At 41.3% G+C, this 24,813-nt stretch overlaps 1 protein-coding gene across 2 annotated transcripts; it reads left to right on the top strand.

Annotated features, from left to right (window-relative positions):
• Positions 1 to 1,413: 1,413 nt before the first annotated feature.
• On the top strand, positions 1,414 to 21,940 carry EIF2S2 (eukaryotic translation initiation factor 2 subunit beta). 2 transcript variants are annotated; one of them, XM_045980811.1, is made up of 10 exons: positions 1,421 to 1,568; positions 4,818 to 4,897; positions 6,967 to 7,144; positions 8,856 to 8,959; positions 14,097 to 14,232; positions 14,882 to 14,982; positions 15,843 to 15,991; positions 18,630 to 18,686; positions 20,778 to 20,863; positions 21,472 to 21,940. In XM_045980811.1, exons 3-10 carry the CDS (start codon positions 6,967 to 6,969, stop codon positions 21,645 to 21,647), a joined length of 987 nt encoding a protein of 328 aa, XP_045836767.1. In that variant the 5' UTR covers positions 1,421 to 1,568; positions 4,818 to 4,897; the 3' UTR covers positions 21,648 to 21,940. The 2 variants fall into 2 exon arrangements, with proteins under 2 accessions (XP_045836766.1, XP_045836767.1); XM_045980810.1 differs by lacking the exon at positions 4,818 to 4,897 and having other exon boundaries at positions 1,414 to 1,568.
• The last annotated feature ends 2,873 nt before the right edge of the window (positions 21,941 to 24,813 follow it).

The raw sequence follows: 24,813 nt of genomic DNA, 5'->3' as shown, positions 1-24,813 counted from the left end.
TGTTTTAGCTTCTCTCGGTTTCTCTCCTTTTGTAGATAAGAATTAAATGGGTACCTGGGTGGCTCAGCCGGTTAAGTGCGGACTCTTGATTTCAGCTCAGCTCCTGATCTCAGAGTCCTGACATGGAGCCATGCATTGGGTTCTGTGCTCAGTGGGGAGTCCCCGCTCTCCCTCTGCCCCTCCCACAGGCCCACCCTCTCACTTTCTCTTGTGAAAAAAACAAAACAAAACAAAAAAAAAACTTTAAAAAGAATTAGTAAAATATCCCATCATTGGGGCGCCTGGTAGCTCAGTGGGTTGGGCCTCTGCCTTCTGCTTCGGTCATGATCTCAGGGTCTTGGGATCGAGCCCCGCATCGGGCTCTCTGCTCAGCGGGGAGCCTGCTTCCCCCCTCTCTCTGCCTGCTTCTCTGCCTACTTGTGATCTCTGTCAAGTAAATAACTAAAATCTTAAAAAAAAAAAAAAATCCCATCATGGAATTACCTCTACCTCCTAACAACATCCAGTCGAGACAGACGGCCCGCTTCCTTGAACACTCCTAGAAGTTACCTAACACAAGCCCAAATCCTGCCAGTTCTTCCAGGCACCCTCTTCCTGAAACGTCTCTGTCCTTCATGGTGTGTCTACCTCCTTGTAAGGAGACAATAAGCCCAACTTTGTTCAACTCTAGTGGTGGTGTCAGTGGTCTTTGGCTGGAGGCCATCCACAGTCGTGAGAGCCCCTTCAAAGGTAACTGCTGTTATTATGGCTCAGGGGGAACTGCGTGATGCCCCCCAGAGCGTTCAAGCAGAGATTTCACGAACAAGCATTTTCAGGCTTCCTGACAGACTGGGGGCAGGCCGTCTCTCCTCAGGAGACATCTTCTCTCCTCAAAACTACAGAGGAGACTTTTGGTTTCTGACCTCCCAATCTGGAATCCAGCACGTCAGGTTTAAATTTCTCATTAAGAAAAGCCTCTCGGTGAGGTGCGCGCCTCTAGCTCCAACTTTTGAGTTCCTCAAACACTAAAATACCTCAAGGGCACGTGGAGTAGGTTTTAGCAAAGAAACTAAAGCCCTACCGGGTTCTTATTACTGGGCGTCCCACCCACCACCCTAATTCGGGAGAAATGGCCCCGAATTCACTCCACAAACCCGGCAGAACAACGCGGAGACTGAGGTAAGAGCCGTCAACTGCAAAAGCCAACCTTGAGTCCGGCTTCCTTAGACGTCGCACAAGCGCACGAATCGCTGGGCGGCCGTCCGGTAAGTGCCCGCCTCTTTTAGGCGGACTACAAGTCCCGGCTTGCCGGCTGTCGCGCTGCGTCGTCGCCTGGTAACTCGCGCCAGACCGAGCGCTCTAGGTCGGCTCCTCCGCGCGCCTGCGCCTTGGCAGGCTCTGCGCAGGCGTATTTCCAACGCTTGGGAGGAGAGGGCGGGGTGTCGTTCCCTTTCGCTGATGCAAGAGTCTAGTGCGGTGGTAGGAGAGGTGTCGGTAGGAGCAGACCTGCCACCGGGGCCTGGGGCTGACCTGTTTGACTTCCCGTCCGTGCTGAGCCTACTCGAGCCGCAACCATGTCCGGGGACGAGGTGAGGGCCTGAGCCTGGCTCTGGGGCTAAGGACTGAGGCGGAGAGCCTAACCCACCCCGGTGTGGGAGACCGGGCCTGCGGCCTAGCGGCCGGCCTCCGCCATGTGGGGCAGCCGGGCCTAGGCGGCTGGGAGCGGTAGAACCGGTGAGGACTTCGGGGCCGCGGGCCTGGTGGCGCCCGGCTCTTCTCAGGGCGGCGGCGCTGAGGCCTGCTTCCTCCTGTGCCCGGCGTTTCCGGACTTGAGAGCTCGTTGAGTCGCCCTCCCAGAAGGGGGCTTGAATGCCCGGGTAATTCCCCGAAAGAACGAGATTGGGGCTGCCGACCCCTGCATTCCTTTCGATTTGACAGTGCGGCTCCAACTCTCCTCGCTGGGCGCCGGGAGTGCCGAGAGGAGCCTTCCTCAGCTCCGGCGGAGCGCCCTCGTTAAAAACTTTGTAGGCTGGCATGTCCTGGCCGGTATCCGCCCTTATTCTCATCTCGAGCATTATTTCTTTAAAAGACCGAGGGGTGAGGGAGATAGGACAGAGGAAGAAGACCCTTCAGCCTCAAAAAGTGACTCACCTCGGAAAGTTTTAGGGCGGGAGTCCCTGAGCCTTCCTGAGCAGAGCTCACAGCGACGTGAGCGGGAAGATGGGGCTCCGAAGCTGGCTGGATCTTATTCCACCGTCGTGCTTGTACCTCAGCAAATTTTCTCAAATCCTTTTTAACCACATCTATTCCAGTTCATGTAAAATCAAACGGCTTAAGATGAAATCTGATTTTAAGTACTGTCAGTAAGTATTGATTGAGGAAAACTACGACTTACCGGCCAGGTCACCCCGCCAAAAAACAAAAAGCTATTGAATTTATAATAATTCACTTCGTAAATATTGGGGTGCTTGGCCTATAGCGCCTTGGAGAAGAGGAAGAGGAAAAAGTCAGGGCTTTCTCGAGCGTTGGTTTTTATTAGGTAGGCCCTGAACGAATTTCCACGGTAGTGGAAAGGCCTGATCATAGGGTAAAGAGAGTGATTAAGAAGGCAAGTACATATGCTCACAGAAAGGATATTCTCCAATTTGGTTAGAGTTAATTCGCTTGAAATGTAAGTGGCAGTTAATTCGTGGAGGGATTTGAGGACCAAATTAAGAAATTTGGATTTTTTTATTCTGGAGGAGTAGACCCCAGTCTCACATATGATTTCACCACCGTGTAAAATTGGTATTATTGTTATGCCCATTCTAGAGATGAGAGAACTGAAGCTTAGAGAGTTGTACAATGCCATGACTAAATAGTACATGGCAGATTGAGTAGTAGAATACCAGATCTGTGCAAACAATACTGCCTCCGTCTAAGTCACTGGGAGGCTCTTGCTCTGTTAGGAAATAACTGAGAATCTAAATGAAGTTGGCGGTTCTTGGTTGGAGGTCATGCTCTGACCTCCAAGACATTGCTCTGGCTACTGTATTTTTCAAAAAGTTCTGAGAGTGGCAATGTTTCATGCTTGGTTTTTTTCCTACCCATTTTCTAAAATTTTCATAACCTTTAACAGTGCGCTTGTAGGTACTGTGTGGTACTATTCTGTATATGGGGTTTATGGTAAAATACAAGTGTTGGACTTAAGAGATCTACTACTAGCTACAGTAGGTAGAAGAAATAGGGCCATTTCAACATAGTGATTTGGGGAGCTGGAGGATTCAGTTTTTAGCAGTAGGGTCAAGTTTTGAAGGAGGTGGAATGTGAATAAATTATTGAAGGGTGAACAAGATTTTGTCAAGCAAAAATGGCAGAACCAGCATTAAAACAGAGGGCTTTGGAAGCCAATAAAGTGTTAAGTAGCTTAGCACTTGGCTGATCTACCAGTCCAACTTCATTTTATAGGCAGGAAAACTAGGGCCTAGGGAAGTTAACTTGTCCAAGATCACACAGCAAGTTAGTGGGACTAGAAACTCAGCCTTTAGCTTCCACTCTGGAGGTTTGTGCAGGGTCTAGTTCCTCAGTACTGTTGACTAAATTAGTATTCTTAGGCAAGTCATTAACTTCTGACTACTTCACAGACTTTAAGGATCAAGTGAAAAGTTGTACATGGGAAATGATTTATAAAATGCCAGGGTCTCCCCAAGAGACCCTGGGCTTAGGATAGAGGGTTAAAGAACCTACTGTTAGGTTTTTTTTCCCCTATTTTCTTCGCATTTCCTTCTTTCTCTAAGTACTTTATTGATGTATAATTGACATAAAATAAACTGCATACATTTCTTTTTAAACCTGGTAATTAAGCCAGAAACTCACCAAAATATAACTTTCTTTAACCTAGTGGAACCATGACCTTTAAAAAGCAGTGTTCTAGAATTACAGAAAAATACCCTAATCTTCAGGCATTCATTATTTTTCAGACCATTTTTTTTTAAGTGCAGTTAATAACTAAGATTACCTCTTATTAGTAGGCCTCATTTACAAGTTGTCAGAACTATTAGGTTTTCACACAACATGGTAGGATGTTTTACAAAAGAAGCTTTAAACTAAAAAAAAAGTTCCTGATTAAAAATGGAATGTGTGAAAAAATGGAATGTGCGTTGTACAAAGTTTACAAAACACAGAAGAATACAAAGAAAGAAAAATCTTGTCACCCAGAGATGACAGTATTTAGCATTCATTCTCACCTTGCTTCTCTAGGTTCTTTTGTAACTAACGCTTGCTTCCTGGGTGTGGTGTGACCATAAAGTTATCATCTTGGGTAAATTCTGATGGATGAGAGTAGGTTACCACTTTTCATGAAGCATTTTAGCATTCTCCAGCCCAGCCCAACCTGGAAGTTGAAAGTGAGAAGCTGTTTTGAAAGCTTTGCTGTGGACTTACTAAAAAAAAAAAAAAAAAAAAAAAATTCTCAAGAGATCTGTGTTTTTTTCCTAAGTGTACTGAGCAACTGTTTGCTTCTCAAATCCAAACTAGTTTCATAAAACATTTTGAATGTAATAATTTGTGAGACATGAAAATCTTAAAAAAATATATTTTTTACTTAGCACTGACATGGCCTTGTATTTTGGGGGAGTCCTCTGGGCACTACTGTGGGATCTCTGGTTTCCTTATTTTTAAACCCTACTTTGCTAGGTGGTGTGAGTATACGAGGGAATGACTATATGTCTTAAGTATCCAGAGACAGTAATTGAGAGAGATGTTAATTATTTCAGTGTATAATTCCTGCATGTTTATTACTCTTTACAAGGCTACAACCAAATTGTTTGCCTATAGATTTAAATATGGATGTTTTTCAGAGAGTAGGAAGATAGCTGCGAGGCCATCCTCTGAGAATCCCTCCTGTCCTTGGTCTGTCTTGCTGAATAATAGTTAAAAGGTAATATTCCAGGGAACTTGGAATATTAATATTATTAATATTAATATTATTTTCCCCATTACTTGGGGGAAAAAATGCAATACATTGTAAGCCCTGCCAGACAACCAAATTTCTAGTGCCTAGTGTGTTCTTTGTCCTTTTGTCAAATCTCCATATTTCAGGAATGAGGATAAACTGGATACCTCCCTGGAATAGATTGCAACATTCCATGTAGAGTGACCCAGGACCTGATAGTTAGCAGTGGGGAACTTCTTCCTGTTTCTTCAGTCTTCTTTATTTTTTTATATCTTCTTCTTTAAGTTGCTCAGTAATGTTCTTCAGACTGACTGCATTTCAGAATTACTCATTTGCTACACAATTAAATCTTTGTGAAGGTGGAAGAGGAAATCTTTGAAATGAGGCTGTGTCAATTTCCAAAATGCCTTGCAGATCCTTCTTCATTGGGTGAGGACGATAACTACCCTACCTTATTACAGACCCTAGTTTCGTTTCAGTGTAGCTCAATTTCTCTGATGTACTTGGATCATAAATTTAAGTTAATTGGAATCAGTTTGGGGAAGTTTTTTGAGAGTTTTAGGATATGTCTTGAAATTTGATTACCCCGAGTTGATGAAACTTCAATGATAGGAATCAAGAGATACCATGCTTTGTGAACTATAAAGCATTATATAAATTATAATAATTGCTAACATTTATTGAGTACTTTTGTTCCAGGCACTGTACCAAGTGTTTTATATTTAATTACTCATTTAGGGGCGCCTGGGTGGCTCAGTGGGTTAAGCCGCTGCCTTTGGCTCAGGTCATGATCTCAGGGTCCTGGGGTCGAGTCCCACATCGGGCTCTCTGCTCCGCAGGGAGCCTGCTTCTCTCTCTCTGCCTGCCTCTCTGCCTACTTGTGATCTCTCTCTGTCAAATGAATAAATAAAAAGATCTTAAAAAAAAAAAAATAATTACTCATTTAATCCTCCCAATAATCTTGTGAGATTTGATTTTGGTTCTGCTACTGATCTCCGTTTTATAAATGAGGCATGCAGAAGGCAAAAACTTATCTGGAGTAACACAAGTAATTAAGTGCCAGAGTCAGGATTTGAATTCAGTCAGACTGAATTTGGATTCAGTCAGTCAAAGATCTGAATTCCAGATCTTTGCTTTCAAATACTTCTCTGTCACAGCAGATCATTGGGCAAAATCCTAAATTGAAGCATGGTAGAATTTGGACAAAGTTTGGTAAGAGCTTAGAGAAAAATACTTGAGACTTGAACCCAATTCTGCTTGACTTCAAAGACCTCTTTCCATTTTACCAGGCATCTACTCTAAATGTTGTTAAACTCTTGTGTCTAAAATAATGATCTAGTCTTTTTTTCCCAAGTGATCAGTGTACACAAGTTGCCTAAAACAAGTTACAAATTAGTTTTTCACTTACTCTCTAGTGGACATTAGATTTAGAATAGCTAAGAAAACTTAATGTTCCCAAAACAAAAAGCAAAGTAAAAGCTTATGGAACTTTCTCTTATTTAGAGATTTGCTATAGGAAGGGGGGCTGATGGATTTTCTTAAAGATTTGTCTGAGCTTGGGAGGAGTGTCGGGATGGGATGAGAGAAGTTTTTGTTTTAATTATTTATCAGGTCAAGTGTCCTGGCATAGCAAACCCAGATTACCAGCCGTAAATAAAACTTGCATAAGCTGCCGAGGCATTGGTTTTCTCATCCATAAAGAGGGGGACATAGCATAAGTTGTTGCTAAGGTCCCTTCCCAAGTTCCATGATACATTTATAAAGTCTCCAAATTTGTTCATGAAATTTAAAAGTGAAGTTGCTGTATCTTGTGAGGATTTACAAATTTAAAGGCATGTGCACATGTTTCTGAACCATACCCCTCCCCCACCCCTTTACTAATAAAGGTAGGTTGTTGGATGGACTTCCTGTGTGTGTTTATAAAATCCTTTTTGGTACTTTAATTCACCATATATTGTTGTACTTTCAAGCGTATACTTTTTGAGTATACAATATTTGGAATGTGAGTATCTTTAAAAACAATCACTTGGTTCTTTTTTTCTTTCTTTAAACAGATGATTTTTGATCCTACTATGAGCAAGAAGAAAAAGAAGAAGAAGAAGCCTTTTATGTTAGATGAGGAAGGGGATGCCCAGACAGAAGAAACCCAGCCCTCAGAAACAAAAGAAGTAGAACCAGAGCCAACTGAGGACAAAGATGTAGAAGCCGATGAAGAGGACAGTAGGAAAAAAGGTGAGTTGTAGATATGAAAGAGTCACTGTTGTCCTGTGAGACCTGGTTCTCTTCTCTGAGTGTTTTGGATTTTGTGCCTACAGTGACCTCTCAGCCTGGTAAGTGAAGTTGAGGCTATTAACATGTTGTGTGCACTGGATCTTGCCAGATTTCTGATAGATTTATTCCAGAGAAATTCCTACCAATCCCCAAGTTGCAGAGATGACAAAACCTCATCATCTCAGACCTGGTTTTTCCAGTCTAACCTGTCAGGTCTCTATTTTTCAGTTTCAATTGTAGTTGTATTTGAGTGTAGGTAGAAAGACATTGGAGCAAAATAGGCATTTTTGTATCTTAGCAAATCTGAAAATCTATAGAAGAGATTAAAATTATAGCTTAAAATGTTTGGATTTAGACACCAGCATTTTAGTCCCTCTTGTGCTCTAACATAGACACCATTTGATTATTAGAAACAAATGATACGGTAAACATGATTTATGTCTGTTGAACATACTACACTGCTGGCGATGGGGAGAACTGGCATTCATTGAACATCTAGCATGTGCTAAGCATCTTTTACATGTTTAAAACAAACTTGAAAAGTAAGATAGGGGCGCCTGGGTGGCTCAGTGGGTTAAAGCCTCTGTCTTCGGCTCAGGTCATGGTCCCAGGGTTCTGGGATCGAGCCCAACATCAGGCTCTCTGCTCGGCGGGGAGCCTGCTTCCTCCTCTCTCTCTGCCTGCCTCTCTGCCTACTTGTGATCTCTGTCTGTCAAATAAATAAATAAAAATCTTAAAAAAAAAAAAAAGTCCACTTCCTTTAAAAAAAAAAAAAGAGAAAAGTAAGACATTCTTGTAATAAGACAAATGAATTCATAAGTAGCTCCTTGAAAAAACTGTAGCAGAAGGATCCTAAAGTATTCTTAGTGTACAATAGGGCAGGACAAATGGAAGACTTATTGAATAAACCCATTATTACTAATGGTGGATAAAGTTTCAAGTTGTAGGCTTAATGAATGTTATATACTTTATAAGTCCTTTTGTTGATGGATTGATTTTAGTAATAATGAGCTAACCACTAGAATTTAGATGAAAAAAGTATAGAACCTTAGTAGCCAGAAGGGAGGTAGATAAGCTGTTAAGTATCTCTGTTGGAGTAATAGAACGTTCTGTCAGGGCACTTAGGAGGCATCTAAAACCCAGTTGGGGGATAGGGTTAGAAGAGGTTTCTTGGTGGAAGTTCTAACCAAGATCCATTGAGATGAAGTTAAGTGCCACATGAGAGGGCCAATGGGAGGCTTAGGTAAGAGACTATACACATGACACTAAGAAGTAGAAGTAGTTTAGCTGGACTGGAACCAACAATGAAGGGTTGGTAGATGAGGGCATAGCCAGAAATGGAGAGAGAAAGCTAGAGAACCTTGGAAATTGTGTTAGAACTCTGACTTTGCCATAAGAAAAATGAGGCACTGTATGGTCAGATTACTAAATAAATATTCCCAACATGGGTCCCCTAGCCAGGTTTTTCCGACAAAGCTTTGACTTGACCTGCTATTGAGTTTTTCAGAACTGTGATCTTGGGTTGTAGAGAGACCACTGTACTAATTAATACCAAATCTCTCTATTCTGGTCACTTGACTAATTAATAGCTGAAATGTTAATTTAACTCGGTTTGTGCTATGCCTTCTGCTAGTTGTTAATAATTTTTACCCTTAATTATCTGTCTTTTTAGATGCTTCTGATGATTTAGATGACTTGAACTTCTTTAATCAGAAGAAAAAGAAGAAAAAAACAAAAAAGATATTTGATATTGATGAAGCTGAAGAAGGTGTAAAGGTAGTATTGCTTTCTTATTGAAGGTAAAATTTAACCTCTCGAACATAATGGTTGATGTTTCTTTTCCCTCAACAGCTTTGCTTTTGTTATTAAGTACTTGATCAGTGTTAAGGTCATTTTCTTGGGATTGTGTCTGACTAGGTATCTTAAAGGAATTATGGTTTAAAGGAATATCAATTGAATTTTACACATTGTATTGCAAGTGCCATTAAAATGATTACAAAACGCCCTTGGTCATTAACCACACTGAGATTGGATGAGGAGAGATATTTGTATAAGTGAGAAATCCTGTGGAGCATATATTCATATGGTTTCTTTTTTAAGACTTTTGGTAGCATGTTGAAGATACACAAACTTATGCATGTTCCTCTGAGCAGCAAAAAATGAATCCCAGCTTATGATAGTTTGTGGCTGATGATTTTATGGTCTGTAGGGGAATGGGAGCACTTGGTTTTATGGGGTTCTCTAGTCTTTTAGGGACATGAGGCCCTGTGATTATCTTGTTACTCGATCAGTTTCCAATATAAATATCTCAAAATTCTTCTTAACAAGGATAGATAAAGCAGTGGGTAGGTGGGTAAATAGAAGGATAGATGAGGAAAGAGATGAAAGTCTGTTATTCCCTTACTTAGAGCTACTGCTTTAAAGACCCTGTCCAGGAATCTTGAGCAGAGCCCATATATCTGTTTTAAAAATCCAGGATAATAGCAATTTTATGTATATACAAGTGAGAAGGATTAAGCAGGAGAACACACATACACATGTACTAAGTGTCCCATTTTATGCTCTTTACCCCCATTTTTTTTTTGTAAGATTGATTCCCTTTTTTAAACATTAACATACAATGTATTACTTGCTTTGGGGGTACATATCTGTGAATCATCAGTCTTACACAATTCACAGTACTCACCATAGCACATGCCCTCCCCAATGTCCATAACCCAGCCACCCTATCCTTCTCCTCCCCCCTACCCCCAACAACCCTCAGTTTCTTTCCTGAGATTAAGAGTCTCTTACGGTTTATCTCCCTCCCCAGTCCCATCTTGTTTCATTTTTCCTCCTTACCCCCCACAACCCCCACCCTGCCTCTCAGATTCCTCTTATCAGAGAGATCATATGATAATTGTCTTTGATTGACTTATTTTGCTTAGCATAATACGCTCTAGTTCCATCCACGTTGTTGCAAATGGCAGGATTTCATGTTTTTGATGGCTGCATAATAATCCATTGTATATATGTACCACGTTTTCTTTATCCATTCATCTGTTGTTGGACATCTAGGTTCTTTCCATAGTTTGGCTGTTGTGAACATTGCTGCTGTAAACATTTGGGTGCAGGTGCCCCTTTGGATCACTACATTTGTATCTTTAGGGTAAATACCCAGTAGTGTGATTGCTGGGTCATAGGGTAGCTCTATTTTCAACTTTCTGAGGAATCTCCATGCTGCACCAGCTTGCATTCCCACCAACAGTGTAGAAAGGTTCCCCTTTCTCCACATCCTCACCAACATCTGTCCTTTCCTGACTTAACTTGAGCCATTCTGACTGGTTGTACCCCAATTAGTTTATTTGCTCAAACTCAAGTAAATAAAGTGTATCTCACGTGTAATAGGAAATGTATACAGTAATTCGTTCAGTTTTGGAAATGGTCACAATTTTGATAACTTGGTTAATTCAGCAGATATGTATTGGTAATTACAGTGAGTTAGGCATTGTGTGCTAATTGCTAAGGAACGGAAATGAATAAGATATTTTTCCTTTTAAGAGATTATTTTAGGGCACCTGGGTGGCTCAGTGGGTTAATCTTTGCCTTTGGCTCAGGTCATGATCTCAGCGTCCTGCGATCCAGGCCCATGTGGGGCTCTCTGCTCAGCGGGGAGCCTGCTTCCCCCTCTCTTTACCTACCTCTCTGCCTACTTGTTTTCTCTCTCTCTGTCAAATAAATAAATCTTTTTTTAAAAAAGATTATTTTAGTTCAGGAATAATTTAGACTCCTTTAGAACAAGATGGCTTTTGTGTTTTGTTTTGTTTAAGATTTTATTTATTTGACAAAGAGAGACATAGCAAGAGGGAGAGGCAGAAGCAGGCTTCCTGCTGAGCAGGGAGCCCAGTGGTGGGGCTCGATCGGAGGACCCTGGGATCATGACCTGAGCCGAAGGCAGATGCCTAACAACTGAGCCACCCAGGCGCCCCAGAACAGGATGATTTTACCTGGATTTATCTTATTGTCTTCCTGTTTGGGGATTCTCTTCTCTTCCTACTATTGTAGGGAAACTGAGGAAGAAATGTTCAGATTATACTAAACAAATGAGATTTAAATATCCTGGGTAACAAAGTGACATATCAGATGTGCTATAGAAGGTCTTGGTTAACAAGGTTTTGTTGGTCAATTCCTTTAGTAGCTTTTGTCCTGAAGAGTCACGTTACAAGCTCTGCTCTTACTAAGTGCTTAAATACTTTTTTCTCTGCTATTGAAGGTATAACATAGCTTGTTACTACAAGTATCCTCATCAGGTAAGGCATGAAGTTTAACTTGAAACTAAAGTGTTTTTAACATACTGGGTATTGGGTTACTCATCCACCTGAATTTTCAGACCATCGCAGGGCTTTTGAAAAATCTTTTTTTTTTTTTTTTTTTTAAATTTTATTTATTTGACAGACAGAGATCACAAGGAGGCAGAGAGGCAGGCAGAGAGAGAGAGAGAGAGAGAGGAGGAAGCAGGCTGTCCGCAGAGCAGAGAGCCTGATGCGGGGCTCGATCCCAGAACTCTGAGATCATGACCTGAGCTGAAAGCAGAGGCTTTAACCCACTGAGCCACCCAGGCGCCCCAGCTTTTGAAAAATCTTGAAAAACACTCTGCTATTTTCTGTGTTTCACTGGATCTTTGCTTCAGTTTGGAAGTAGATCTTACTGGAATGAAGTCAATAAATAGTATAGGACTAGAAATAAGCTGTTGTGTGCTAATTTATATATGCATTATCTAAGTTTCTCGTTTAATGATTGTCATCTTGTTTGATGACTGTCATTTTAGAGACTAAGTTAATATCTGCTTTCTTGTTTATGTGTTATCCAGCTAATACACGTGAGCGGATTGGTTTTTGATGGCCAAATGTGGCATTGCGACTACATACTTGGATTTGGGATCTCAAGGCTGAGCGTCATTTACTCCCAGCTATTCCAATTTTTCTGCTAAGATTTATGAAATTACAGTGGCCAATGTCAGAGTACTTCAGGATGTAGGCTTGCAAAAATAGACCTTGATAGGTAATATTGACAACATACTTGAGGGTGGGAAGCCAGATAAGCTGGTCAAAGGATGGAGAGATTAGAAGACTAGAGACTGAGACTGGCCCTTTCTGATCTTCTGGGGTGTGTCTGACTCATTTCTAGTGCCCTGTTTACATCCATAACTACAGTAGCTAATCTTGGGATCCAGGTTTACCTTGTCTCCATCCATTCATCAGGTGACTGTAATTCTCTGGGTTCTGCCTTTTCCCCCTCTTTCATGATGTCATTTATTGAAATGATGCCTAAAGACCTTTTCACAGTCTGATGCCAGGCTGACTGTGATATAATAAGAAAACAAATGTTTGTTCTTTGTCCCTAGTTCCTGGCATAAGACTTCTGAAACCCTTGGCATCTCTGGAGTGATAAAAGTGTCTTTTGAGAGATGGCTAGTGGCTGAGAGCTCCTGGATAGCTTTAGGGTGGGGGCTGGTTGTCAGAAAGATTAAGCCGTGATTGGAGGCCTGGAACTTTCACATACAGACTCCTCCAGGGAAAGGGGCTGGAGACTGAGTTCAGTCACCAATGGGCAATGATTTAATTAATCTGCCAGTGTAATGAAACCTACATAAAAGCCCTTCAGTGGCGGTGAACATGTTGGGCTGTTGGGCGAGTGGTATAACCAGAGAAGGCTCTGCAGCTGCCTCACCATGTATTTGGTGTCAGGAGGGAAAAAACACTCCCATTGATTGCATCAGAATGCTTAGAAACTTTTTAAAATACTCCTGAACCCTATTGCTGCTGAAGATTGTCAGTCAAGATACAAGAATTTTTTTTAAAGTTTTTTTTTTTTTAAAGATTTTATTTATTTTTATTTTGACAGAGAGAGATCACAAGTAGGCAGAGAGGCAGGCAGAGAGAGAGGAGGAAGCAGGCTCCCCACGGAGCAGAGAGCCTGATGTGGGGCTCGATCCCAGGACCCTGAGATCATGACCTGAGCCGAAGGCAGCGGCTTAATCCACTGAGCCACCCAGGCGCCCCTTTTTTAAAGATTTTATTTATTTATTGTAAAGAGAGCCCACGTGAGCAGGAGGGACAGAGGGAGAGGGAGAAAGAATCCTAGGCAGACTCTGCACTGAGTGCAAAGTCCAGTGCAGGACTCGATCTCACGACCCCAAGATCACAACCTGAGCTGAAACCAAGAGTCAGATGCTCAACTGACTATGTAACCCAGCTGCCCTAATACAGGAATCTTTTAAAGATTTTAGGTGATTTTGACAGTGGCCTGGTTTGGAAACATGGGCAATAATTATAAGATCTCAAGGCTGATAGATAAAAGAAAGAAAAATATGTCACAAAAGTGTCTTAAGGAGAGGTGCCTCTCTGGCTCAGTCAGAAGAGCATGTGACTCTCTGATCTCAGGGTTGTGAGTTCAAGCCCCACATTGGATGTAGAGCCTACTTTAAAAAAAAAGTGTCTTAAAGAACTTCCAGTTTAAACGACAGACTTTATTTATTTATTAAGATTTTATTTATTGGATCCCAGCACGGGGCCCAATCCCAGGACCCTGAGATCATGACCTGAGCCAAAGGCAGAAAGATTTTATGTATTTATTTATTTGAGAGAGGGAGGGAGGGGCAGGGGGAGAGGGAGAGGGATAGGCAGACTCACCACTGAGCACAGAGGATGACACAGGGCTCATGACTTGAGCTGAAGTCAGTTGTTTAATTGACACAACCATCCAGGTGCCCCTAAATGACAGACTTTCTGAGCCAGTTTGGTTCACCTGTGAGAGACATTGCTTAACTTCAGTTGTGAATATTTGTTTTCCTCCAAAATGATGTCAGCCCATGTAATTAAAAAAAAAAAAAGGTCTTGGTATCAAAATGTTGATTCTTATCTCAATTTCTTAGGATCTTAAGATTGAAAGTGATATCCAAGAACCAGCTGAACCAGAAGATGACCTTGACATTATGCTTGGCAATAAAAAGAAGAAAAAGAAGAATGTTAAGTTCCCAGATGAGGATGAAATACTAGAGAAAGATGAAGGTAATATTGGGGCTCAGCAGCTCATTTCTAGGTTACACAAGACTTCGGCCTAGTCTCTGATGACTTCTTATTTTTCTCTTCTCCCTATTTCCACTGCCTGATAATGGAAACTGAAAGGAAGAAGTATTTAACTTGATAATGAGACTGATAATAAGATTTGATAATAAGATTTCATGGGGGGAGAATTTGGCAGTTGGGATTACATTAACTGTAGCTGGATTTTAAATAAAGTTTTTTTCATTTTTTGTTAAAAGTGCTGTTCTATTAGTTCTAAGTGCTAAAGTTCTTAGAGAACTTCAGTATAGTTAGCAGGTGTATTTTTATGGATGTGGATGTTTCTTAAGTGCTTCAAAACAGCTGGACCTTTTCCCTCTACTTATCCCATTGCATTATGTTATCTTGTGTTTGTTAAATCAAGAAATAATTTGGTGTGTCTGTCATCACAAATTCCTAATAGAGATGTCTCTGTTAAGGATTATTCATGAAAGTTGTAACATTGCTGTCTTGAAAGAATAACAGGTGGGTCTTGAGCCTTGATGCTTTTGTGCGGGAGGAAGAAAATGTCTTAGAAGCTTTGATTTCTCTAGATCTGACTCCCCCCACTTTGTTACTGCCCACCCCTCATTCTTATGATCTTTATTATCTGTAGCTTTAGAAGATGAAGATAGCAAAAAAGATGATGGTATCTCATTCAGTAACCAGACAGGTCCTGCTTGGGCAGGCTCAGAAAGAGACTACACATATGAGGAGGTAAGATAAATTCTGTTATGAAAAGGGGCTAAGATGTTCACTAGAATTCAGAGAAGAGCAAGATCTTTTATTTATTTTTTAATAATTACTTGAGAGTGAGAGAGAACGTGTGCTGTGTGGTGGGGAGGGGCAGAGGGAAAGAGAATCTCCAGCAGACTCCTCACTGACTGTGGAGCCTGGGTTCCATCTCATGACCCTGAGATGATAATCTGAGCTGAAATTAAGAGTTAGATACTTAACCAACGGAGCCACCCAGGCACTCCTGACGAGCAAGATCTTTATACGGAATTGGAAGGGTCCTTGAAGAACAACAGATCATGAAACAGACCCAGAGAGGTCACAGTCAGTGCACAGTGTTGCCTGATACCCTCAAATGCCCAGAGTTCAGCAATCATTATGGTATTCACTGTTCCATCCGAATCCATGAACTTCTGAGGACATGGAGCCCCTTAATTGGGAGAGCAGTAGAGGAAGGGGGTGACTAATTTAGGGCCAAGGGTGAGTCCAGTTAATTTCTTTGGGCTTTCCTGAATCTTACTTTCCCATGTATCCTATCCTTTCCCATAGAAACAGCAAAATTAGTAGGGCTTATTCATTCATTCATTCAACTGAACTCAGTATCGCTCAGCATCCCTAATAGACTAGATCCTTGTTGAGGATTGAGTCCTGCTCTTAAGACACTGCCAGAACATGTGATAAATGTGTGTGTTTAGTAAAAAGTATGTATGTGCTGCTGAAGTTGAGCACTGTGTTTAGTACAAAGTGATGTTTGCTTTGAAGGTAAAACAGTGACTCAAGTGGGAATTTTATACTTCTGCGATTTATACAAAGATATGTGAATATCATTTGTTTCTCTATAGCTACTCAATCGAGTGTTCAACATTATGAGGGAAAAGAATCCAGATATGGTTGCTGGAGAGAAAAGGAAATTTGTCATGAAGCCTCCACAGGTTGTCCGAGTAGGAACAAAGAAAACTTCTTTTGTCAACTTTACAGATATCTGTAAACTGTAAGTTGGTTAATGGGGAGTCCTCCATCCCAAATACCAGATATTCAGTGGAGGATATGTTAAATGTCCTTATTGGGCACTTTGTTGCAGGTAGAAGGAAAGAATGCACAAGTGTCAGGGCTGGTTTGAGTAAGGTCACAGTTTAAGTCTGTCAGTTCTTCCTAAGGTGAGAGAAGCCAACTCGTGCTGACCCATGAGAGTGGATCTTAACCAGATGGAGTGAAGGGGGAGGAGGTTGGATGTAGTCCTCAGATAGGAGCCTGGGGATCCCAGCTGGGGAGGTGGAAAGCGCATTAGGCTGGGTGGGCCTGCCACACAACTGGAAGAGTGAGCGCCAGGACAACAGCTGAACTTGGGGTGCCTCCTCTTTGGATGGTCATTGCCAAGACATGGTCGATGGGATTGCAGCTTTCTTAATGACCATCACATTCCATATGTATCTCACCCGCAGGTCACTCCCTGGGCCCGTCACTTCTCCTAGCTCAGCTCTGACAGGCTCTTTAGGGCAGCTGACCTTATCTAATGTTTGTTGCTCAGTTTCATAAAGGATACATGCTTACTGCAGATAAAAGGCAAAACAGTGATAAACACAAAAGAATAATTACTAAAATTCTACCACCCTGAGGTAATCACTTGGTTTCATTATAGCCATTATTCAAAAGGTTTTAGACTTTTTGCTGATAACAGCAGTAGTATATTCTTATTTTAGAAAATAGACATGCTGAAGAAAATGAAAAATCATCTGTAAGTCTACCATTAAAGATAATCATAACTTAATACTTCTATGTTTAGCTAGTATTGTGCATGTAGGTATTTTAAAATAGATTGGTATCATACTGGGGTTTAACAGAGTTTTCTCAATATATCACAAAACTTTTACCCATGTCATTAAATAGCCTCCAGAAATGTTTTGAGTAGCAACACAACATATTCTAACAGTTCCTTAGCTGGATATGGTTGCTTCTGAGTTTTCATGATCAGTGGCAAAGCTTCAGGAAACATCCTGATACATGTATCTTGACGGTAACTTAGGGCAGAGTACTGCCGAACTGAAAGGTTTGGGTTATTTTTGTGGCAAATGTTAGCAGATTGCTTTCCAACAATCTCCTACCAATTTATATCCCACTAGCAATGTAGGAGCTTGCTTGTTTTATTATATTTTCACCAACCCTTACTATACTTTGGGAAGGAGTAACTTAAAAATTTTAATAATACCTAGTTACTGGAACAAGTTCAGACAATGCCAAGTGAAGAGAATGATTTTTTAGAAAAGAGTTATTTATTTTAGAGTGCACAAGCTGGGTGGGGGTGGGGGCGGGGAGCAGAGGGGGAGGAAGCAGACTTCCCTGCATACGGTCCTTGATCCCAGGACCCTGAGATCATGACCTGAGCTCAAAGCAAGAGTCAGACACTTAACTAAGCCACCCAGATGCCCCCCCACCAATGAACAGAATTAAGTTTAAATATTGAATGGCATTGCTCTGTATTTTGCTTTTTCCTATTTGGGTGGGGAGAGGGGTTGTAATTTACATATCTGCCTTGTTCTAAAAGCAGGCTACCATAACTTAACTGCTCTTCAGTTGCATATTTAAGCTGTTTTCAATTTTTCTGCTCTTGTGCTACCATGAAGTATTTATATATGTGTGTGTGTGTGTGTGTGTATAAATTAATTTTTCAAAAAGGAAGTAACATAGGGATTAGCACAACAGCCAAGTGTCCCATTGCCTGGGTTTTTGACCTTTGACATTTGTCCATCAGATCTTTTTCTTCTTTAAAGGTTTTTGTGTGTGTTTTTTTTTTTTTTTCCTTAGAGAATCCCATGCAGGTTCCACGCCTAGCACAGAGCCCAGTGAGAGGCTTGGTCTCACAACCTTGAGATCATGACCTGAGCCAAAATCAAGAGTCAGACACAACCAGCTAAGACACCCAGACACCTCTAGATCTTTTTCTTCTTTAAAAAGAGGGTTTTAGGGCGCCTGGGTGGCTCAGTGGGTTAAGCCGCTGCCTTTGGCTCAGGTCATGATGTCAGGGTCCTGGGATCAAGTCCCGCATCGGGCTCTCTGCTCAGCGGGGAGCCTGCTTCCCTCTCTCTCTCTCTCTCTCTCTGCCTGCCTATCTACTTGTGATCTCTCTCTGTCAAATAAATAAATAAAATATTTAAAAAAAATAAAGTTTAAAAAAAATAAATAAAATCTTTAAAAAAAAAAAGGGTTTTACAGTTACAATCAAGGACATCTGTCTCTTTCTGATCCCTTTACCTTCCTTCTCAGAAAAAGAGGTTAACCTGTAAAGTTGGTGTTCTTTTTTTTTTTTTTAAGGATTTTATTTATTTGACAGAGTACAAGCAGGCAGGGTAGCAGGTAGAGAGGGAGAAGCAGGCTCCCTGCTGAGCAAGGAGTCCAATGTGGGGCTCTATCCCAAGACTCTGGGATCATGACCTGAGCCGAAGGCAGTCGCGTAACCTACTGAGCCACCCAGGCACCCAAGTTGGTGTTATTTCAGGGTTTCATGAACTAAACACGAAAATTCACCAAATAGTTGAGTACAGATAAAAACAGCAAATAGGATGGCTTTTTAAAAGACATTTGGTAAGATTTCCAGTGAAAGATAAAGTTTATATATTCCACTTTCTTTTTAGATTACATCGTCAGCCCAAACATCTCCTTGCATTTTTATTGGCTGAATTGGGTACAAGGTAAGAAACTGTATTCACATTTATGTACAGTGATAGATAGCAGTACTAGATGTTTCAAAGGAACTTCTCATAACTTGAAAAGGGATACATAACACACTTGGAAAAAATATTCACATGATAATAATCAGAGGAACTTTGAGGCCAGGGAGGGAGGGAAACTTTCTGAGAGTTTAGTTCCTTAGGAATAGGGAATAGAATTAAAGTGGCTCATCCATACAGGCCTGCTGGTGTTCCTGTCATTAATTAGAATTTTGGGGTGTTCTTAGCAAATACTAGACTTTATACCAAAATTTATTTTCTGAATTGTTAATAGGCTATCGAAGAAATAGACTGATGAGTGTCATAGGAGAAAGCATTGAAACAGAGATTCGTAATTAGTTATTTCCCAGTCTTCAGGGCTCACATGTTGAAGGCACCAAGCCAGTCCATCCCCATTCAGGGAGATCATTACCCCATGGGGCCTATCCCAATGAGTATGACTCTAAGTACTAGGAATCCCAAAAGTTCCTTTAAAAGTAAGTAACATAGACTTAAAGCATGATAATGATGATTAACAACATACTGAGTGCCTACTGTATGCCAGGTACTATGCGAAGCACATTTTGGGGCACTATGAACTGTACGTGGAAATTAATATTACCCATCTTACAGGTTTGGAAACAGGCTCATGTGAGTTGCTCACATAGCTAGTTAATAGCATAATCAAGATAGTAAACTCAGCTCAACTCTAGTCTCTAGAGCTTGAGCTCTTAAGAGGCTTACAAGGATTAATTCAGCTTGTTGGAACTGACTACACTTGCTGTGGGGTTAAGGAATAATTTGACTAGTGGTAGGTAGATAGTTAAGCTCTGTTGTAGATTTTTTTTTTTAAGTTTTTTTGTTTTTTTTTTTTAAGATTTTATTTATTTGACAGGCAGAGATCACAAGTAGGCAGGGCAGCAGAAAGAAGGAAGCAGGCTCCCTGCTGAGCAGAGAGCCCGATGCGGGGCTCGTGATTCCAGGACCCTGGGATCATGACCTGAGCTGAATGCAGAGTCTTTAACCCACTGAGCCACCTAGGCACCCCTGTTGTAGAATTGTTTTAAATGTAAATTTGTTACATTATTTTTAACTTGTATAAACTAACGAAGGAATAAAAGCTAGCGGTGTCCTACTTCTAAGAATAATTTACAGTTTTTGTAGAGGTGGGGTATTATAACAAGTTGTGACCAGTGAACTTGTGGTCAGTGGGCTAAATATTATGGAGTTGTTGAGAAAATTCAATTTCTTTTGACAGTGAATGAAAAGAAATTTCCTACATCAAGCAGTGGAATCACCATAGCCTGGAAATTAAGGGTTACAGTCCACGGAGGATGATAATAAAGCCTTATAGTTAAAGGAGAATGACAGGAGAGGTTCTTAAAAAGTCAGTTTTATGAGATACAAAACAAATATAAAATTAATGCTACCTGGCTAAATTTTGTTTCACTTTGTGATTTGTAACAAATGATAATGTCTGTCACACAGCTTTACCTTATCAAAGCGCTTGTCAGCATCTTCTTTTTTTAAAAGCACCATTGACAATATGTGACCTGTGATTTCAACTGTACTTTATTGGTAACAGCTTTAGAGATACAATTCACACATTTAAATGTACAAATGGCTTTTAATATGTTGACATAGTTGAACAACCATTACCACAACCCATTTTAGGATATTTTCATCACTCAGTGACTGAATCAAAACACTGGGTGCTTAGAATTTTTAGAGATATAGCTCCCTTCCTATTTTTATATTTATAGACCCCCTCACTGTCTTGTACATGGCATACATTCAGTAGATGCGTCCTTTTCCTTTGTTGGTTGAATAAGCCATCACACAGCTAAAGAATCAATTTTAATCATAAATCTGTCACTGGAGATTTAATTGGTTGAAACTGGACTTAATGGTAGGAAATAGGAGTAGCACCAACTACTTAAATTTTGAAAAATCAGGTGTACAGCACTGCTCCTAGAACTTGCCTATGCCATTGAATATATTTTAAATAGGCCCTGGAATTTGGTTTCTTACAGTAAACAAAAATAATGGAGATACTTTTCTTTTCTCTCATAGTGGTTCTATAGATGGTAATAATCAGCTTGTAATCAAAGGAAGATTCCAACAGAAACAGATAGAAAATGTTTTGAGAAGATATATCAGTAAGTGTATAATTATATTACTTTGAAATGTTCTCAGGCTGTAATATTTTGGGGGAGATCCACTGGTTTCTTAATGAAGCTAGAATGGGTGACCTTCAAAGATGAGGGAAAATTAATGGGAAGATGGGACAGCTCAAGGGGACCCTTGGCAGCTGCTTAGGGGTACAAGAAGGGTTTGGATTTCTTAAGGCCCATCAGATCAAGGCTGTTGGTTGGTTCTAGGCTGAAGGCCAAGTTAGGGAAATCTGTTTGCAGTCAAGCCTGGCCTGCCTTTATCATCTTCCTCATCACTTGAAATTGGCAGGTGGTATTCCCATCTAGGAAAGCTTTTGTGTTGAGTGGCTCTCCTGTAGACAGAACCAGGAGTGGCCGGCCATCTGGCAAGCATCCCTCCTCCTTGGACATTTGGAGTCCTTGGTTTAGTATCTGAACCATCACAGCAGACAGCTTGTGTCTTTTTATCCCTAGAATATCTAAGTTAGGCTAAAGCCTTCTCCGGTCTGGGTGCCAGCCTGGGCTTTTGGAGTTCATTATAGATGTTTCAGAGGGAAAGAAACCTCTGGCTCACTGCAGCCTCCAGGTAATTCTGAATGTTGCTTTTCCTGCAGAGGAATACGTTACCTGTCACACGTGCCGATCACCGGACACAATCCTGCAAAAGGACACCCGACTCTATTTCTTACAGTGCGAAACTTGTCATTCTCGATGCTCTGTTGCCAGCATCAAAACCGGCTTCCAGGCTGTCACAGGCAAGCGAGCACAGCTCCGTGCCAAAGCTAACTAATTGGCTAACCACCACTGATTTTGCAAAGTGTGTTGTGGAATTTGGCTGGACAGGTTTACCATCAGAGTGGATATACCACTGTATTAAAAACAAGATAGAAAAGCTGCCAGGTTCTTTGGCGTGTGGCTGGTTGGTCTGAAATCCTTGCAAGATGCTGATGCTCAAGCTGTTGACATACTCATTGCCACTTTAACAACTGTCAGAAAAACGTGATGGGGTAAGGCGGTGCTTTTTTAAAATCGTTCATAGACTTATGTAAAATGCAAGATAAATTAAAGTTATTATAACAGTGATTCTTTCAATTTGGTTTGTTTGTCAGTTTTCTATAAAAGTTGTGCTTAATGAATTCAGCGAAAACAGTTTGTGCCTGGGCTCTGGCGAGGTCTATCTTCATCCTGAGAAACTGGACATTGGAGGTCCTTTTTCTTGTCAGCTCCTTTTGGGATAAAGCTTCACATGAGAGGGTGGTTGGAACATGAGATCTGTGAGGACAGCCTGTTTTCAGTGTCCAGGGATTGATTACATAGATTTGAATTCTTTTCATTAGGTGAGGATTGTTGCTGCTGCCTCACTACTAAAGTTGTCCAGCTGTTAGCACATGAGGGGAATACAAGGTGCTAGGTACCCTCCCTCAGAATTTTCTTTCTTGCTGGCCACTAAGAAAATCTTAGGAACAGACTTTAATGTCTTCTAAACAGCACATGAGAAAAACCCTACTTGGGCATTTGTTGGTGAGGAAGGTATTGCGGCACATGATTATACCATACAGAGAACTGAATCCAAACCATGATGCTAGAGAAAACTTTTTTTCCCAACTTCTGTTCTGGGTTTGAAAAAGACCCACCACAAATGCTTTTATTTTCTGTATTAAAAGTAGCTTTTTGGTGTGACCATGAGAAACTCAAGAGGTGATGGTGCCTGTGTGGTGCTTTTGGTGCCTCCAGTTCTGCCTCCTGAGGATTTGGCTGAAAGCTATTTCTCCTTTCAGCACAGGGAGAAAGATCATTTCATATGTCTGCTGGGATCTGCCTTGCACACACCTGACGACAAGGGCATAATGCTGCTCTCATGGTCTCACTGCCAGATTCCTAAATGGCCCCGGGAGCATTTGCTCAGCCCTGAATGTCTTAACCCTGTTTTTAATCACTGTGACCTTTAAAGTACAGGCCAGAAACACCTTGGCAATGAAATGGTGGAGGGAGCAGAGTAGTCCCTCGACCTAATAGGTCCCAGGGAGACCACATACACTGGCTGAGCTGCCACCACTGCCCTGATGAACTCAACTGTTTATGATGCCATCTTCCTTCTTTTGTATCTACGCCCATACAATTCCCAATGTCCGATGTTACTGCGTGAATAAAGCAAGGATTAGTGCCTCTTGTGTAATTAGCGCTCCATTGCTTTTGTGTGTATCTATGTGTTTCATTCATTTTTTACTTTAGTGGGACCCCCCTAGGGGAGACAGGATTTTACTGTTTTACCTGTGTGATAGGTTGGCACACAATTGTTGTTGCAGTTTCAACCCAAATTGTGACTTCATTCTCGAAATGATTTCTGGACTGATAACACCCTTTAAGACTGTTTGATTAGACTGTTTGATTAAAACTGAATTAACTCTTCATTAACCCACTCAGTTTTGGCCTGCCCTAAATTACCCATTCATAGTAGCCTCAATGCATCTGTCTCTACTACCTCATACAACCAGCTCAGCTGCAAGGAACCTTCTGTAGGGTGACAAAAAAGGCAACTAGAGGGTTTGTGATCAAGAGCCACGTTTTGGTTGTAAGAAAGGAACAAGACCTTTTCCAAATAAGACCATTTTGAAAGTGTCTTAGGAGACAGTCCTGAGGAATGTTCGTAATTATTCAAAGGGGAAAAAAGAAGGGGTCCATTGGTGGTTTAAAAAGTTTGAGACTAGATAAACAGGTTACATGACTAAGTCTTTAATATGCTGATGTGCATGTTCTTTCTGACCCCACCCTGGCTCACTCCCACATTTCCACTGCCCACTGCATGTAAAATAGCCCACCATAACATAGGCACCAAGAACAAGGGGTTTTGTTAACTCATACTGAGAGCAACCAGTTCCTAGCAAGTTGTAGGTGTTCAATACTTGAGTTTCATCAAAGATTTTTATTAGAGAGAGCACAGGCGGGTGGGCAGAAGGATAAGCAGATTCCCTGCTACGTGGAGCCTAATGTGGGGCTCCATCCCAGGACCCCAAGATTACAACTTGAGCCGAAGTCAAGACACCTAATGGACTGAACTACCCAAATGCCCCTTGTATGAGTTTCTTTAAAAGAAACATAGAATGGGGGCACCTGGGTGGCTCAGTTGGTTAAGTGTCCAACTCTTGATTTCGGATAAGTCCTGACGCTAAGCCCTGTGTCACCCTCCATGGTGGGCACGGAGCCTAAGTCTCTCTTCCTCCCCAACGCACACCCCCCGCATGCTTATTCTCTCTCTTGTACTTTAAAAAAGGTGGGGGGGGGGGCAAGAATATGTAGACTTTTATAGCCCCTTCTCCCCTGACATCTTGCAGTGTAAATGCTCTGCAGAAAAAACTTTGACTGGACATCTTAAATTCTATTTTATGTGAGGCCCAGTTCTGACCTGACCTTCCCCCACCCAGATCCCTTGCCTTGGCAGTTCCTTTTTTTTTTTTTTTTTTTTTTAAAGATTTTATTTATTTATTTGACAGAGAGGCAGGCAGAGAGAGAGAGAGGGAAGCAGGCTCGCTGCCGAGCAGAGAGCCCGATGCGGAACTCGATCCCAGGACCCTGAGATCATGACCTGAGCTGAAGGCAGCGGCTTAACCCACTGAGCCACCCAGGTGCCCTCCCTTGGCAGTTCTAAGGTTTCACATTTCAACAGAACATTAGATTTTGCAATGTGTTTTCAGAGTTTGGGCTTTGTAGCATGTGGTCTTTTTCAACTGAAAAGATGGCTTTAAAATTAAAAACTTAATTCCCATAATCCTATCAATATTTTAGTATCAAAAACATTTTCCAAGTTAGTACAGTCTCATAATTTTTTAAAACTGCAGAGAAGTCCATGTTATACCATAGTTTATTAAATCAGTGCTTGGATGGATATTCGCTAATTCTTAAGACTGCTAGGAGTATGGGCCCTGAACAGTCTGGAGTGGCTTCCCATTAAAGATTGC

The sequence above is a fragment of the Meles meles genome, chromosome 16 (genome assembly GCF_922984935.1).
Source record: "Meles meles chromosome 16, mMelMel3.1 paternal haplotype, whole genome shotgun sequence".
NCBI lineage: Eukaryota > Metazoa > Chordata > Mammalia > Carnivora > Mustelidae > Meles > Meles meles.
This window is presented reverse-complemented; position numbering and strand designations above follow the sequence as displayed.

What these genes read in the sequence shown, in the direction of transcription:
- EIF2S2 (XM_045980810.1), top strand. An exon ending in AAGCTGAAGAAGGTGTAAAG is followed by an intron (nt 8,960 to 14,096) that starts GTAGTATTGCTT and finishes TCAATTTCTTAG; the next exon opens with GATCTTAAGATTGAAAGTGA. An exon ending in AATACTAGAGAAAGATGAAG is followed by an intron (nt 14,233 to 14,881) that starts GTAATATTGGGG and finishes TATTATCTGTAG; the next exon opens with CTTTAGAAGATGAAGATAGC.